At 45.9% G+C, this 17,523-nt stretch overlaps 1 protein-coding gene across 1 annotated transcript in view; it reads right to left on the bottom strand.

Moving 5' to 3' along the window:
• LOC135567419 (carboxypeptidase E) overlaps nucleotides 1–17,523 on the bottom strand; it is a gene marked incomplete at its 3' end in the record, with an annotated part of 47,497 nt that overhangs the window by 22,379 nt on the left and 7,595 nt on the right. Inside the window, exon 2 of the mRNA XM_065014819.1 lies at nucleotides 3,739–3,842. Coding sequence (XP_064870891.1) covers nucleotides 3,739–3,842 — 104 coding nt within the window. The remainder of the gene's footprint in view (nucleotides 1–3,738; nucleotides 3,843–17,523) is intronic.

A 17,523-nucleotide genomic window follows, 5' to 3' on the forward strand; every position in this document is an offset into this window, starting at 1 on the left:
TTTGACTTAGCAAACGAGGATCGGATGTCGTCGACCTTCTTTTCAAAATGGTTGACGAAGTCATCTGCAGAGAGGGAGGAGGGTGGGGAGGGGGAGGAGGATTCAGGAGGGAGGAGAAGGTGGCAAAGAGCTTCCTAGGGTTAGAGGCAGATGCTTGGAATTTAGAGTGGTAGAAAGTGGCTTTAGCAGCAACGACAGAAGAGGAAAATGTAGAGAGGAGGGAGTGAAAGGATGCCAGGTCCGCAGGGAGGCGAGTTTTCCTCCATTTCCGCTCGGCTGCCCGGAGCCCTGTTCTGTGAGCTCGCAATGAGTCGTCGAGCCACAGAGCGGGAGGGGAGGACCGAGCCGGCCTGGAGGATAGGGGACATAGAGATCACTCTGTGATCGTTTAGTTGCTCTGTTACAACAAAACAACATATTAACTCTGTGATCGTTTAGTTGCTCTGATACAACACAACAACATATTAACTCTGTGATCGTTTAGTTGCTCTGTTACAACACAACAACATATTAACTCTGTGATCGTTTAGTTGCTCTGATACAACACAACAACATTTTAACTCTGTGATCGTTTAGTTGCTCTGTTACAACACAACAACATGTTAACTCTGTGATCGTTTGGTTGCTCTGATACAACACAACAACATATTAACTCTGTGATCGTTTAGTTGCACTGATATAACACAACAACATATTAACTCCGTGATCGTTTAGTTGCTCTGATACAACACAACAACATGTTAACTCTGTGATCGTTTAGTTGCTCTGTTACAACACAACAACATATTAACTCTGTGATCGTTTAGTTGCTCTGATACAACACAACAACATGTTAACTCTGTGATCGTTTAGTTGCTCTGTTACAACACAACAACATATTAACTCTGTGATCATTTAGTTGCCCTGTGATAACACAACAACATATTAACTCTGTGATCATTTAGTTGCTCTGTTACAACACAACAACATATTAACTCTGTGATCGTTTAGTTGCTCTGTTACAACACAACATATTAACTCTGTGATCGTTTAGTTGCCCTGTGATAAAACAACAACACATTAACTCTGTGATCGTTTGGTTGCCCTGTGATAAAACAGCAACATATTAACTCTGTGATCGTTTGGTTGCCCTATGATAAAACAACAACACATTAACTCTGTGATCATTTGGTTGCCCTGTAATAAAACAGCAACATATTAACTCTGTGATCGTTTGGTTGCTCTGATACAACACAACAACATATTAACTCTGTGATCATTTAGTAGCTCTGTTACAACACAGCAACATATTAACTCTGTGATCGTTTAGTTGCCCTGTGATAAAACAACAACATGTTAACTCTGTGATCGTTTAGTTGCTCTGATACAACACAACAACATGTTAACTCTGTGATCGTTTAGTTGCTCTGATACAACACAACATGTTAACTGGTTATATTACCTGTTGGTAACAGTGGTACTGAGACAGGTTATATTACCTGTTGGTAACAGAGGTACAGACAGGTTATATTACCTGTTGGTAACAGAGGTACTGAGACAGGTTATATTACCTGTTGGTAACAGAGGTACTGAGACAGGTTATATTACCTGTTGGTAACAGAGGTACTGAGCCAGGTTATATTACCTGTTGGTAACAGAGGTACTGAGACAGGTTATATTACCTGTTGGTAACAGAGGTACTGAGACAGGTTATATTACCTGTTGGTAACAGAGGTACAGACAGGTTATATTACCTGTTGGTAACAGAGGTACTGAGACAGGTTATATTACGTGTTGGTAACAGAGGTACTGAGACAGGTTATATTACCTGTTGGTAACAGAGGTACTGAGACAGGTTATATTACCTGTTGGTAACAGTGGTACTGAGACAGGTTATATTACCTGTTGGTAACAGAGGTACTGAGACAGGTTATATTACCTGTTGGTAACAGAGGTACTGAGACAGGTTATATTACCTGTTGGTAACAGAGGTACTGAGACAGGTTATATTACCTGTTGGTAACAGAGGTACAGACAGGTTATATTACCTGTTGGTAACAGAGGTACAGACAGGTTATATTACCTGTTGGTAACAGAGGTACTGAGACAGGTTATATTACCTGTTGGTAACAGAGGTACTGAGACAGGTTATATTACCTGTTGGTAACAGAGGTACTGAGACAGGTTATATTACCTGTTGGTAACAGAGGTACTGAGACAGGTTATATTACCTGTTGGTAACAGAGGTACAGACAGGTTATATTACCTGTTGGTAACAGAGGTACTGAGACAGGTTATATTACCTGTTGGTAACAGAGGTACTGACAGGTTATATTACCTGTTAGTAACAGAGGTACTGAGACAGGTTATATTACCTGTTGGTAACAGAGGTACAGACAGGTTATATTACCTGTTGGTTACAGAGGTACAGACAGGTTATATTACCTGTTGGTAACAGAGGTACTGAGACAGGTTATATTACCTGTTGGTAACAGAGGTACTGAGACAGGTTATATTACCTGTTGGTAACAGAGGTACAGACAGGTTATATTACCTGTTGGTAACAGAGGTACAGACAGGTTATATTACCTGTTGGTAACAGAGGTACTGAGACAGGTTATATTACCTGTTGGTAACAGAGGTACTGAGACAGGTTATATTACCTGTTGGTAACAGAGGTACAGACAGGTTATATTACCTGTTGGTAACAGAGGTACTGAGCCAGGTTATATTACCTGTTGGTAACAGAGGTACTGAGACAGGTTATATTACCTGTTGGTAACAGAGGTACTGAGACAGGTTATATTACCTGTTGGTAACAGAGGTACAGACAGGTTATATTACCTGTTGGTAACAGAGGTACTGAGACAGGTTATATTACCTGTTGGTAACAGAGGTACTGAGACAGGTTATATTACCTGTTGGTAACAGAGGTACTGAGACAGGTTATGATACCTGTTGGTTACAGAGGTACTGAGACAGGTTATATTACCTGTTGGTTACAGAGGTACTGAGACAGGTTACCTGTTGGTATTGGTTACAGAGGTACTGAGCCAGGTTACCTGTTGGTATTGGTAACAGAGGTACTGAGACAGGTTATATTACCTGTTGGTTACAGAGGTACTGAGACAGGTTACCTGTTGGTATTGGTTACAGAGGTACTGAGCCAGGTTATATTACCTGTTGGTTACAGAGGTACTGAGACAGGTTACCTGTTGGTATTGGTTACAGAGGTACTGAGCCAGGTTACCTGTTGGTATTGGTAACAGAGGTACTGAGCCAGGTTACCTGTTGGTATTGGTTACAGAGGTACTGAGCCAGGTTACCTGTTGGTATTGGTTACAGAGGTACTGAGCCAGGTTACCTGTTGGTATTGGTTACAGAGGTACTGAGACCAGTTACCTGTTGGTATTGGTTACAGAGGTACTGAGCCAGGTTATGTTACCTGTTGATATTGGTTACAGAGGTACTGAGCCAGGTTATGTTACCTGTTGGTATTGGTTACAGAGGTACTGAGCCAGGTTACCTGTTGGTATTGGTTACAGAGGTACTGAGCCAGGTTACCTGTTGGTATTGGTTACAGAGGTACTGAGCCAGGTTACCTGTTGGTATTGGTTACAGAGGTACTGAGACAGGTTACCTGTTGGTATTGGTTACAGAGGTACTGAGCCAGGTTACCTGTTGATATTGGTTACAGAGGTACTGAGCCAGGTTATGTTACCTGTTGATATTGGTTACAGAGGTACTGAGCCAGGTTACCTGTTGGTATTGGTTACAGAGGTACTGAGCCAGGTAGACGATGAGTTCCCGTCCTACCGCCTCGTTGCCGTGCATGTTTCCGATGTACTTAAACTCTGGCTCACCTGGGGAAAGAGAAACACAGGTTAGGTCAAAACACACAGGTTGGGTCAAAACACACAGGTTAGGTCAAAACACACAGGTTAGGTCAACACACACACAGGTTAGGTCAAAACACACAGGTTAGGTCAAAACACACACTGGTTAAGTCAAGTCAAAAGACAGGTTAGGTCAACACACACACAGGTTAGGTCAACACACACAGGTTAAGTCAAAACACACAGATTAAGTCAAAACACACAGGTTAGGTCAAAACACACAGTTTGGGTCAACACACACACAGGTTAAGTCAAAACACACAGGTTAGGTGAAAACACAGGTTAGTTCAACACACACAGGTTAGGTCAAAATACACAGGTTAAGTCAAAACACACAGGTTAGGTCAAAACACACAGGTTAGGTCAAAACACACAGGTTGGGTCAAAACACACAGGTTAGGTCAAAACACACAGGTTAAGTCAAAACACACAGGTTAGGTCAAAACACACAGGTTAGGTCAAAACACACAGGTTAGGTCAAAACACACAGGTTGGGTCAAAACACACAGGTTAGGTCAACACACACACACAGGTTAGGTCAAAACACACAGGTTAGGTCAAAACACACAGGTCAGGTCAAAACACACAGGTTGGGTCAACACACACACACAGGTTGGGTCAAAACACACAGGTTAGGTCAAAACACACAGGTTAGGTCAACACACACAAACACACAGGTTAGGTCAAAACACACAGGTTAGGTCAAAACACACAGGTTAGGTCAAAACACACAGGTTGGGTCAAAACACACAGGTTAGGTCAAAACACACAGGTTAGGTCAACACACACACAGGTTAGGTCAAAACACACAGGTTAGGTCAAAACACACAGGTTAGGTCAAAACACACACTGGTTAAGTCAAGTCAAAAGACAGGTTAGGTCAACACACACACAGGTTAGGTCAACACACACAGGTTAAGTCAAAACACACAGATTAAGTCAAAACACACAGGTTAGGTCAAAACACACAGGTTAGGTCAAAACACACAGTTTGGGTCAACACACACACAGGTTAAGTCAAAACACACAGGTTAGGTGAAAACACAGGTTAGTTCAACACACACAGGTTAGGTCAAAATACACAGGTTAAGTCAAAACACACAGGTTAGGTCAAAACACACAGGTTAGGTCAAAACACACAGGTTGGGTCAAAACACACAGGTTAGGTCAAAACACACAGGTTAGGTCAAAACACACAGGTTGGGTCAACACACACAGGTTAGGTCAAAACACACAGGTTAGGTCAAAACACACAGGTTAGGTCAAAACACACACAGGTTAGGGTCACCATATGATATGAAGTTGCCAAATCCATGTTCAGTCCTACAGAGTATCTACCCATGTTCAGTCCTACAGAGTATCTACCCATGTTCAGTCCTACAGAGTATCTACCCATGTTCAGTCCTACAGAGTATCTACCCATGTTCAGTCCTACAGAGTATCTACCCATGTTCAGTCCTACAGAGTATCTACCCATGTTCAGTCCCACAGAGTATCTACCCATGTTCAGTCCTACAGAGTATCTACCCATGTTCAGTCCTACAGAGTAACTACCCATGTTCAGTCCTACAGAGTATCTACCCATGTTCAGTCCTACAGAGTATCTACCCATGTTCAGTCCTACAGAGTATCTACCCATGTTCAGTCCTATAGAGTATCTACCCATGTTCAGTCCTACAGAGTATCTACCCATGTTCAGTCCTACAGAGTATCTACCCATGTTCAGTCCTACAGAGTATCTACCCATGTTCAGTCCTACAGAGTAACTACCCATGTCCAGTCCTACAGAGTATCTACCCATGTCCAGTCCTACAGAGTATCTACCCATGTTCAGTCCTACAGAGTATCTACCCATGTTCAGTCCTACAGAGTAACTTCCCATGTTCAGTCCTACAGAGTATCTACCCATGTTCAGTCCTACAGAGTAACTACCCATGTTCAGTCCTACAGAGTATCTACCCATGTTCAGTCCTACAGAGTATCTACCCATGTTCAGTCCTACAGAGTATCTACCCATGTTCAGTCCTACAGAGTAACTACCCATGTCCAGTCCTACAGAGTATCTACCCATGTTCAGTCCCACAGAGTATCTACCCATGTTCAGTCCTACAGAGTATCTACCCATGTTCAGTCCTACAGTGTAACTACCCATGTCCAGTCCTACAGAGTATCTACCCATGTTCAGTCCTACAGAGTATCTACCCATGTTCAGTCCTACAGAGTATCTACCCATGTTCAGTCCTACAGAGTATCTACCCATGATCAGTCCTACAGAGTAACTACCCATGTCCAGTCCTACAGAGTATCTACCCATGTTCAGTCCTATAGAGTAACTATCCATGTTCAGTCCTACAGAGTATCTACCCATATTCAGTCCTACAGTGTAACTACCCATGTTCAGTCCTACAGAGTATCTACCCATGTTCAGTCCTATAGAGTATCTACCCATGTTCAGTCCTACAGAGTATCAGAGAGTATCTACCCATGTTCAGTCCTATAGAGTATCAGAGAGTATCTACACATGTTCAGTCCTACAGAGTATCTACCCATGTTCAGTCCCACAGAGTATCTACCCATGTTCAGTCCTACAGAGTATCTACCCATATTCAGTCCCACAGAGGATCTACCCATGTTCAGTCCTACAGAGTATCTACCCATGTTCAGTCCTATAGAGTAACTACCCATGTTCAGTCCTATAGAGTACCACAGAGTAACTACCCATGTTCAGTCCTACAGAGTATCTACCCATGTTCAGTCCTACAGAGTATCTACCCATGTTCAGTCCTAGAGAGTATCACAGAGCACCTACCCATGTTCAGTCCTACAGAGTAACTACCCATGTTCATTCCTACAGAGTACCTACCCATGTTCAGTCCTACAGAGTACCTACCCATGTTCAGTCCTATAGAGTACCTACCCATGTTCAGTCCCACAGAGTATCTACCCATGTTCAGTCCTACAGAGTATCTACCCATGTTCAGTCCTACAGAGTATCTACCCATGTTCAGTCCTACAGAGCAACTACCCATGTTCAGTCCCACAGAGTATCTACCCATGTTCAGTCCCACAGAGTAACTACCCATGTTCAGTCCTACAGAGTATCTACCCATGTTCAGTCCTAGAGAGTATCACAGAGTATCTACCCATGTTCAGTCCTACAGAGTATCTACCCATGTTCAGTCCTACAGAGTATCTACCCATGTTCAGTCCTACAGAGTATCTACCCATGTTCAGTCCCACAGAGTATCTACCCATGTTCAGTCCCACAGAGTATCTACCCATGTTCAGTCCCACAGAGTAACTACCCATGTTCAGTCCTACAGAGTATCTACCCATGTTCAGTCCTACAGAGTATCTACCCATGTTCAGTCCTACAGAGTATCTACCCATGTTCAGTCCTACATAGTATCTACCCATGTTCAGTCCCACAGAGTATCTACCCATGTTCAGTCCTACAGAATATCTACCCATGTTCAGTCCCACAGAGTATCTACCCATGTTCAGTCCCACAGAGTATCTACCCATGTTCAGTCCCACAGAGTATCTACCCATGTTCAGTCCCACAGAGTATCTACCCATGTTCAGTCCCACAGAGTATCTACCCATGTTCAGTCCCACAGAGTATCTACCCATGTTCAGTCCCACAGAGTATCTACCCATGTTCAGTCCCACAGAGTATCTACCCATGTTCAGTCCCACAGAGTATCTACCCATGTTCAGTCCTACAGAGTATCTACCCATGTTCAGTCCCACAGAGTATCTACCCATGTTCAGTCCCACAGAGTATCTACCCATGTTCAGTCCTACAGAGTATCTACCCATGTTCAGTCCTACAAAGTATCTACCCATGTTCAGTCCTACAGAGTGTCTACCCATGTTCAGTCCTACAGAGTATCTACCCATGTTCAGTCCTACAGAGTAACTACCCATGTCCAGTCCTACAGAGTATCTACCCATGTTCAGTCCCACAGAGTATCTACCCATGTTCAGTCCTACAGAGTATCTACCCATGTTCAGTCCTACAGAGTAGCTGGGCCCCCCCTGGGTGAACACTTTGGTTTTCCTTGGGTCCCCTCCCCACTGGGTCCTGAGGCCCCTCCCCCCTGGGTCCTGAGGCCCCTCCCCCCTGGGTCCTGGGGCCCCTCCCCACTGGGTCCTGGGGCCCCTCCCCACTGGGTCCTGAGGCCCCTCCCCCCTGCTTTTCATGTTTTTGTGTTTCCCCTAGCAACACAGCTGATTCAAATAATCAAAGCTTGATGGTGAGTTGGTCATTTGAATCAGCTGTGTTGTGCTAGGGGAAACACAAAAACATGAACCCAGGGGGGAGGGGCCCCAGGACCCAGGGGGGAGGGGCCCAAGGACCCAGGGGGAGGGGCCCCAGGACCCAGGGGAGGGGCCCCAGGACCCAGGGGAGGGCGTCAGTACCCAGGGGAGGGGCGCTATGACCAAGGGGGGGAGGGGACCCAGGGGAGTGTCGCTAGGACCAAGGGGGGGAGTGGCCCCAGGGGGAGGGGCCCCAGGACCCAGGGGAGGGGCGCTAGGACTTAGGGGGAGGGGCCCCAGGACCCAGAGGGAGGGGCGCCAGGACCCAGGGGGTGTGTCGCTAGGACCAAGGGGGGAGGGGCCCCAGGACGGAGGTGCCCCATGACCCAGGGGGAGGGGCGCTAGGACTCAGGGGGGAAGGACACCAAGACCAAGGGGGAGGGGCCCCAGGGCCCAGGGGGAGGAGCCCCAGGGGGGAGGTGCCCCAGTACCCCAGGGGGGAGGGACTGAGATAAAATTACCAAATTGAGAAAACAGTTGAAGTTCTTCATTTAACCAAAAGATGGCAGCAGATACACACATCAATATGTCTAATAGAGATGGAATCTGACAGCAGGTCAGAGAGACTACAACCCTGTGGTCTACATCAGCAGAGTCTTCTCTTTCTGTCTCCTGGTGTCTTAAAGAGACTACAACCCTCTGGTCTACATCAGCAGAGTCTTCTCTTTCTGTCTCCTGGTGTCTTAAAGAGACTACAACCCTCTGGTCTACATCAGCAGAGTCTTCTCTTTCTGTCTCCTGGTGTCTTAAAGAGACTACAACCCTCTGGTCTACATCAGCAGAGTCTTCTCTTTCTGTCTCCTGGTGTCTTAACTACAACCCTCTGGTCTACATCAGCAGAGTCTTCTCTTTCTGTTTCCAGGTGTCTTAACTACAACCCTCTGGTCTACATCAGCAGAGTCCTCTCTTTCTGTCTCCTGGTGTCTTAAAGAGACTACAACCCTCTGGTCTACATCAGCAGTCTTCTCTTTCTGTCTCCTGGTGTCTTAAAGAGACTACAACCCTCTGGTCTACATCAGCAGAGTCTTCTCTTTCTGTCTCCTGGTGTCTTAACTACAACCCTCTGGTCTACATCAGCAGTCTTCTCTTTCTGTCTCCTGGTGTCTTAAAGAGACTACAACCCTCTGGTCTACATCAGCAGAGTCTTCTCTTTCTGTCTCCTGGTGTCTTAAAGAGACTACAACCCTCTGGTCTACATCAGCAGAGTCTTCTCTTTCTGTCTCCAGGTGTCTTAAAGAGACTACAACCCTCTGGTCTACATCAGCAGAGTCTTCTCTTTTTGTCTCCTGGTGTCTTAAAGAGACTACAACCCTCTGGTCTACATCAGCAGAGTCTTCTCTTTCTGTCTCCTGGTGTCTTAACTACAACCCTCTGGTCTACATCAGCAGAGTCCTCTCTTTTTGTCTCCTGGTGTCTTAAAGAGACTACAACCCTCTGGTCTACATCAGCAGCGTCTTCTCTTTCTGTCTCCTGGTGTCTTAACGAGACTACAACCCTCTGGTCTACATCAGCAGAGTCTTGTCTTTCTGTCTCCTGGTGTCTTAAAAAGACTTCTCCTGTCTGTGATGTCTCCAGTCTGCGATGTCTCCTGTCTGTGATAGACCTGTGCTTCACACTGCCACGCTCACACACACATACACACACACACACACACACACACACACACACACACACACACGTCACACTACACTTCCCACTGTTACCATGGAGACAGTGCCAAATACAGGAGACAAATTAAGGGACAAACACGGTGAATGACTCGTGGTTTTTGACCAGCCATTATATCATTACATCTCACCAGCTGCTATCCTCACCTTCACACACAACACAGAGAGAGAAAGGGTTGGAGAGAGAGATGGGGTTGGAGAGAGAGAGAGAGAGAGAGAGAGAGAGGGGGTTGGAGAGAGAGAGAGAGAGAGAGAGAGAGAGAGAGAGCGAGAGAGAGAGAGAGGGGGTTAGAGAGAGAGAGAGGGGGTTGGAGAGAGAGATGGGGTTGGAGAGAGAGAGAGAGAGGGTTAGAGAGAGCGAGAGAGAGTTAGAGAGAGAGAGGGGTTGGAGAGAGAGAGGGTTAGAGAGAGAGAGAGGGTTAGAGAGAGAGGGTTAGAGAGAGAGAGAGAGAGGGTTAGAGAGAGAGAGAGGGTTGAGAGAGAGAGGGTTAGAGAGAGAGAGGGTTGGAGAGAGAGAGAGAGAGAGGGTTGGAGAGAGAGAGGGTTAGAGAGAGAGGGTTAGAGAGAGAGAGAGAGAGAGAGGGTTAGAGAGAGAGGGTTAGAGAGAGAGGGTTAGAGAGAGAGAGAGAGGGTTGGAGAGAGAGAGGGTTAGAGAGAGAGAGAGAGAGAGGGTTGGAGAGAGAGAGAGGGTTGGAGAGAGAGAGAGGGTTGGAGAGAGAGAGGGTTAGAGAGAGAGGGTTAGAGAGAGAGAGAGAGGGTTAGAGAGAGAGAGAGAGGGTTGGAGAGAGAGAGAGGGTTAGAGGAGAGAGAGGGTTGAGAGAGAGAGAGGGTTAGAGAGAGAGAGAGGGTTAGAGAGAGGGTTGAGAGAGAGAGAGGGTTAGAGAGAGAGAGAGGGTTGAGAGAGAGAGAGGGTTAGAGAGAGAGAGAGGGTTGGAGAGAGAGAGAGGGTTAGAGAGAGAGAGAGAGGGTTGGAGAGAGAGAGAGGGTTAGGGAGAGAGACAGAGGGTTAGAGAGAGAGAGAGAGGGTTAGAGAGAGAGAGAGAGAGAGAGGGTTGGAGAGAGAGAGAGGGTTAGAGAGAGAGAGAGGGTTGGAGAGAGAGAGAGGGTTGGAGAGAGAGAGAGGGTTAGAGAGAGAGAGAGGGTTAGAGAGAGAGAGAGGGTTGGGGAGAGAGAGAGGGTTAGGGAGAGAGACAGAGGGTTAGAGAGAGAGAGAGAGGGTTAGAGAGAGAGAGAGAGAGAGGGTTGGAGAGAGAGAGAGGGTTAGAGAGAGAGAGAGGGTTGGAGAGAGAGGGTTAGAGAGAGAGAGAGAGGGTTAGAGAGAGAGAGAGAGGGTTGGAGAGAGAGAGAGGGTTAGAGAGAGAGAGAGGGTTGGAGAGAGAGAGAGGGTTAGAGAGAGAGAGAGGGTTGGAGAGAGAGAGAGGGTTAGAGAGAGAGAGAGGGTTGGGGAGAGAGAGAGGGTTAGAGAGAGAGGGTTAGAGAGAGAGGGTAAAGAGAGAGAGAGGGTTAGAGAGAGAGAGAGGGTTAGAGAGAGAGAGAGATCATTTTAGAGAGAGAGAGATAGAGATGGAGAGAGAGAGAGGGTTAGAGAGAGAGAGGGTTAGAGGGTTGAGAGAGAGAGGGTTAGAGAGAGAGAGAGAGAGGGGTTAGAGAGAGAGAGGGAGGGTTATGGGTTAGAGAGAGAGGGTTGGGAGAGACCTAAATAGAGGGTCACAATGTCTTGAGTAAAAGCCAAATTGGATTCATACGAAAACAGACTGAGGGTTACACCCTGATAGATAAACATGACTGAGGGTTAGATAAACATGACTGAGGTTTACACACCCTAATAGATAAACATGACTGATCATTTTTACAAATAATCACAATGATCATTTTTCTAATAGATAAAATGACTGATCAAAGATAAACATGACTGATCATTTTTACACCCCACACACCCTGATAGATAAACATGACTGATCATATTTACACCCTGATAGATAAACATGACTGATCATTTTTACACCCTGATAGATAAACATGACTGATCATATTTACACCCTAATAGATAAACATGACTGATCATTTTTACACCCTACACACCCTAATAGATAAACATGACTGATCATTTTTACACCCTAATAGATAAACATGACTGATCATTTTTACACCCTACACACCCTAATAGATAAACATGACTGATCATTTTTACACCCTAATAGATAAACATGACTGATCATTTTTTTACACCCTAATGATAGATAAACATGACTGATCATTTTTACACCCTAATAGATAAACATGACTGATCATTTTTACACCCTACACACCCTAATAGATAAACATGACTGATCATTTTTACACCCTAATAGATAAACATGACTGATCATTTTTACACCCTAATAGATAAACATGACTGATCATTTTTACACCCTAATAGATAAACATGACTGATCATTTTTACACCCTGATAGATAAACATGACTGATCATTTTTACACCCTAATAGATAAACATGACTGATCATTTTTACACCCTACACACCCTGATAGATAAACATGTCCACCAAAATAATACCAAAATATACGCTTGCTTTATCGACTTCCAAAGAGCATTTGATTCTATGTGGCAGACAGGACTGTTCTACAAAGTTATTGAAAGTGGTGTAGGGGGTAAAACATATGACATAATTAAATCAATGTCTACTGGCAATACGTGCAGCATTAAAATTGGCAAGAAAATAACAGAATTCTTTAACCAGGGACGGGGCCTTCATCAGGGGCAGGGCCTTCGTCAGGGGCGGGGCCTTCACCAGGGGCGGGGCCTTCGTCAGGGGCGGGGCCTTCGTCAGGGGCGGGGCCTTCGCCAGGGGCGGGGCCTTCGCCAGGGTTGTAATCTGAGCCCTGCACTCTTCAATATTTACATCAACGAATTGGCCACTATTCTAGAAAAATCCTCAGCCCCTGGTGTTAGTCTCCACAATTCAGAGGTTAAATGCCTACTCTTCGCAGATGACCTATGCCTGCTGTCACCCACAGCACATGGTCTGCAGCAGAGCCTGGACCTGCTAGAGTAGTACCGCCAGACCTGGGCCCTGGCCTACAGCAGAGCCTGGACCTGCTAGAGCAGTACCGCCAGACCTGGGCCCTGGCAGTAAACCCCCACAGCATATGGCCTACAGCAGAGCCTGGACCTGCTAGAGCAGTACCGCCAGACCTGGGCCCTGGCAGTAAACACCCACAGCACATGGCCTACAGCAGAGCCTGGACCTGCTAGAGCAGTACTGCCAGACCTGGGCCATGGCCAACAGCAGAGCCTGGACCTGCTAGAGTAGTACTGCCAGACCTGGGCCCTGGCAGTAAACCCCCACAGCACATGGCCTACAGCAGAGCCTGGACCTGCTAGAGCAGTACTGCCAGACCTGGGCCCTGCCAGACCAGAAAACCCCACAGCACATGGTCTGCAGCAGAGCCTGGACCTGCTAGAGCAGTACTGCCAGACCTGGGCCCTGGCAGTAAACCCCCACAGCACATGGCCTACAGCAGTACTGCCAGACCTGGGCCCTGGCAGTAAACACCAACAGCACATGGCCTACAGCAGAGCCTGGACCTGCTAGAGCAGTACTGCCAGACCTGGGCCCTGGCAGTAACCTGGGCCCCCCACAGCACATGGCCTACAGCAGCACCTGGCCTACAGCAGCACCTGGCCTACAGCAGAGCCTGGACCTGCTAGAGTAGTACTGCCAGACCTGGGCCCTGGCAGTAAACACCCACAGCACATGGCCTACAGCAACACATGGCCTACAGCAGAGCCTGGACCTGCTAGAGCAGTACTACCAGACCTGGGCCCTGGCAGTAAACCCCCACAGCACATGGCCTACAGCAGAGCCTGGACCTGCTAGAGCAGTACTGCCAGACCTGGGACCTGGCAGTAAACACCCACAGCACATGGCCTACAGCAGAGCCTGGACCTGCTAGAGCAGTACTATCAGACCTGGGCCCTGGCCTACAGCAGAGCCTGGACCTGCTAGAGCAGTACTGCTAGACCTGGACCCTGGCCTACAGCAGAGCCTGGACCTGCTAGAGTAGTACTACCAGACCTGTTCTGTCTGGTGTAGAAACACACAACACAGTTCTGTCTGTTCTGTCTGGTGCAGAAACACACAACACAGTTCTGTCTGGTGCAGAAACACACAACACAGTTCTGTCTGGTGCAGAAACACACAACACAGTTCTGTCTGGTGCAGAAACACACAACACAGTTCTGTCTGGTGCAGAAACACACAACACAGTTCTGTCTGTTCTGTCTGGTGCAGAAACACACAACACAGTTCTGTCTGGTGCAGAAACACACAACACAGTTCTGTCTGTTCTGTCTGGTGTAGAAACACACAACACAGTTCTGTCTGTTCTGTCTGGTGTAGAAACACACAACACAGTTCTGTCTGGTGCAGAAACACACAACACAGTTCTGTCTGGTGTAGAGACACACAACACAGTTCTGTCTGGTGCAGAAACACACAACACAGTTCTGTCTGATGCAGGAACACACAACACAGTTCTGTCTGGTGCAGAGACACACAACACAGTTCTGTCTGGTGCAGAAACACACAACACAGTTCTGTCTGTTCTGTCTGGTGCAGAAACACACAACACAGTTCTGTCTGGTGCAGAAACACACAACACAGTTCTGTCTGGTGCAGAAACACACAACACAGTTCTGTCTGGTGTAGAAACACACAACACAGTTCTGTCTGGTGCAGTGCAGAAACACACAACACAGTTCTGTCTGGTGCAGAAACACACAACACAGTTCTGTCTGGTGCAGAAACACACAACACAGTTCTGTCTGGTGCAGAAACACACAACACAGTTCTGTCTGGTGCAGAAACACACAACACAGTTCTGTCTGTCTGGTGCAGAAAACACACAACACACACAGTTCTGTCTGGTGTAGAAACACACAACACAGTTCTGTCTGGTGTAGAAACACACAACACAGTTGAGAAACACACAACACAGTTCTGTCTGGTGCAGAAACACACAACACAGTTCTGTCTGGTGCAGAAACACACAACACAGTTCTGTCTGGTGCAGAGACACACAACACAGTTCTGTCTGGTGTGCAGAAACACACAACACAGTTCTGTCTGGTGCAGAAACACACAACACAGTTCTGTCTGGTGCAGAAACACACAGTTCACAGTTCTGTCTGGTGCAGAAACACACAACACAGTTCTGTCTGGTGCAGAGACACACAACACAGTTCTGTCTGGTGCAGAAACACACAACACAGTTCTGTCTGGTGCAGAAACACACAACACAGTTCTGTCTGGTGCAGAAACACACAACACAGTTCTGTCTGGTGCAGAAACACACAACACAGTTCTGTCTGGTGCAGAAACACACAACACAGTTCTGTCTGGTGCAGAAACACACAACACAGTTCTGTCTGGTGCAGAAACACACAACACAGTTCTGTCTGGTGCAGAAACACACAACACAGTTCTGTCTGGTGCAGAAACACACACAGTTCTGTCTGTTCTGTCTGGTGCAGAAAAACACACAACTGTCTGTTCTGTCTGGTGCAGAAACACACAACACAGTTCTGTCTGGTGCAGAAACACACAACACAGTTCTGTCTGGTGCAGAAACACACAACACAGTTCTGTCTGGTGCAGAAACACACAACACAGTTCTGTCTGGTGCAGAAACACACAACACAGTTCTGTCTGGTGCAGAAACACACAACACAGTTCTGTCTGGTGCAGAAACACACTGTCTGGTGCAGAAACACACAACACAGTTCTGTCTGGTGCAGAAACACACAACACAGTTCTGTCTGGTGCAGAAACACACAACACAGTTCTGTCTGTTCTGTCTGGTGCAGAAACACACAACACAGTTCTGTCTGTTCTGTCTGGTGCAGAGACACACAACACAGTTCTGTCTGTTCTGTCTGGTGCAGAAACACACAACACAGTTCTGTCTGGTGCAGAAACACACAACACAGTTCTGTCTGGTGCAGAAACACACAACACAGTTCTGTCTGGTGCAGAAAACACACACACAACAGTTCTGTCTGGTGCAGAAACACACAACACAGTTCTGTCTGGTGCAGAAACACACAACACAGTTCTGTCTGGTGCAGAAAGAAACACACAGAAACACACACAGTTCTGTCTGGTGCAGAAACACACAACACAGTTCTGTCTGGTGCAGAAACACACAACACAGTTCTGTCTGTTCTGTCTGGTGCAGAAACACACAACACAGTTCTGTCTGTTCTGTCTGGTGCAGAAACACACAACACAGTTCTTCTGTGCAGAAACACAAACAGTTCTGTTCTGTCTGGTGCAGAAACACACAACACAGTTCTGTCTGGTGCAGAAACACACAACACAGTTCTGTCTGGTGCAGAAACACACAACACAGTTCTGTCTGGTGCAGAAACACACAACACAGTTCTGTCTGGTGCAGAAACACACAACACAGTTCTGTCTGGTGCAGAAACACACAACACAGTTCTGTCTGGTGCAGAAACACACAACACAGTTCTGTCTGGTGCAGAAACACACAACACAGTTCTGTCTGGTGCAGAAACACACAACACAGTTCTGTCTGTTCTGTCTGGTGCAGAAACACACAACACAGTTCTGTCTGGTGCAGAAACACACAACACAGTTCTGTCTGGTGCAGAAACACACAACACAGTTCTGTCTGTTCTGTCTGGTGCAGAAACACACAACACAGTTCTGTCTGGTGCAGAGACACACAAAACAGAAAACAAACACCCACCAAAACACAGGTGGGAAAGGGCTACCTAAGTATGGTTCTCAATCAGAGACAACAAACGACACCTGCCTCTGATTGAGAACCATACCAGGCCAAACACACAGAAATAGAAAACATAGAACACAAAACATAGAATGCCCACCCAAACTCACGCCCTGACCAAACCAAAACAGAGACACAAAAAGGATCTATAAGGTCAGGGCATGACAGTATATAGATATATATATATATAAATATATAGAGTACTGCACACACTACAATTACTGAGGTTTAAATATATAGAGTACTGTACACTACAATTACTGAGGTGTAAATATATAGAGTACTGCACACTACAATTACTGAGGTTTAAATATATAGAGTACTGAACACACTACAGTTACTGAGGTGTAAATATATAGAGTACTGTACACACTACAATTACTGAGGTTGAAATATATAGAGTACTGTACACACTACAATTACGGAGGTTTAAATATATAGAGTACTGAACACACTACAATTACGGAGGTTTAAATATATAGAGTACTGTACACACTACAATTACTGAGGTTTAAATATATAGAGTACTGAACACACTACAATTACTGAGGTTTAAATATATAGAGTACTGCACACACTACAATTACTGAGGTTTAAATATATAGAGTACTGAACACACTACAATTACTGAAGTTTAAATATATAGAGTACTGTGCACACTACAATTACTGAGTTTTAAATATATAGAGTACTGTACACACTACAATTACTGAGGTTTAAATATATAGATAGGTAGATAGATAGATATAGATATATAGGGCATTCTACAACATTAAAAAACAAATTCAAATTGAAATACCCATAAAGATTTGGCTAAAACGAATGGAATATGTCATTGAACCAA

Source organism: Oncorhynchus nerka, unplaced genomic scaffold (assembly GCF_034236695.1).
Source record: "Oncorhynchus nerka isolate Pitt River unplaced genomic scaffold, Oner_Uvic_2.0 unplaced_scaffold_2078, whole genome shotgun sequence".
In the NCBI taxonomy this organism is placed as follows: Eukaryota; Metazoa; Chordata; class Actinopteri; order Salmoniformes; family Salmonidae; genus Oncorhynchus; species Oncorhynchus nerka.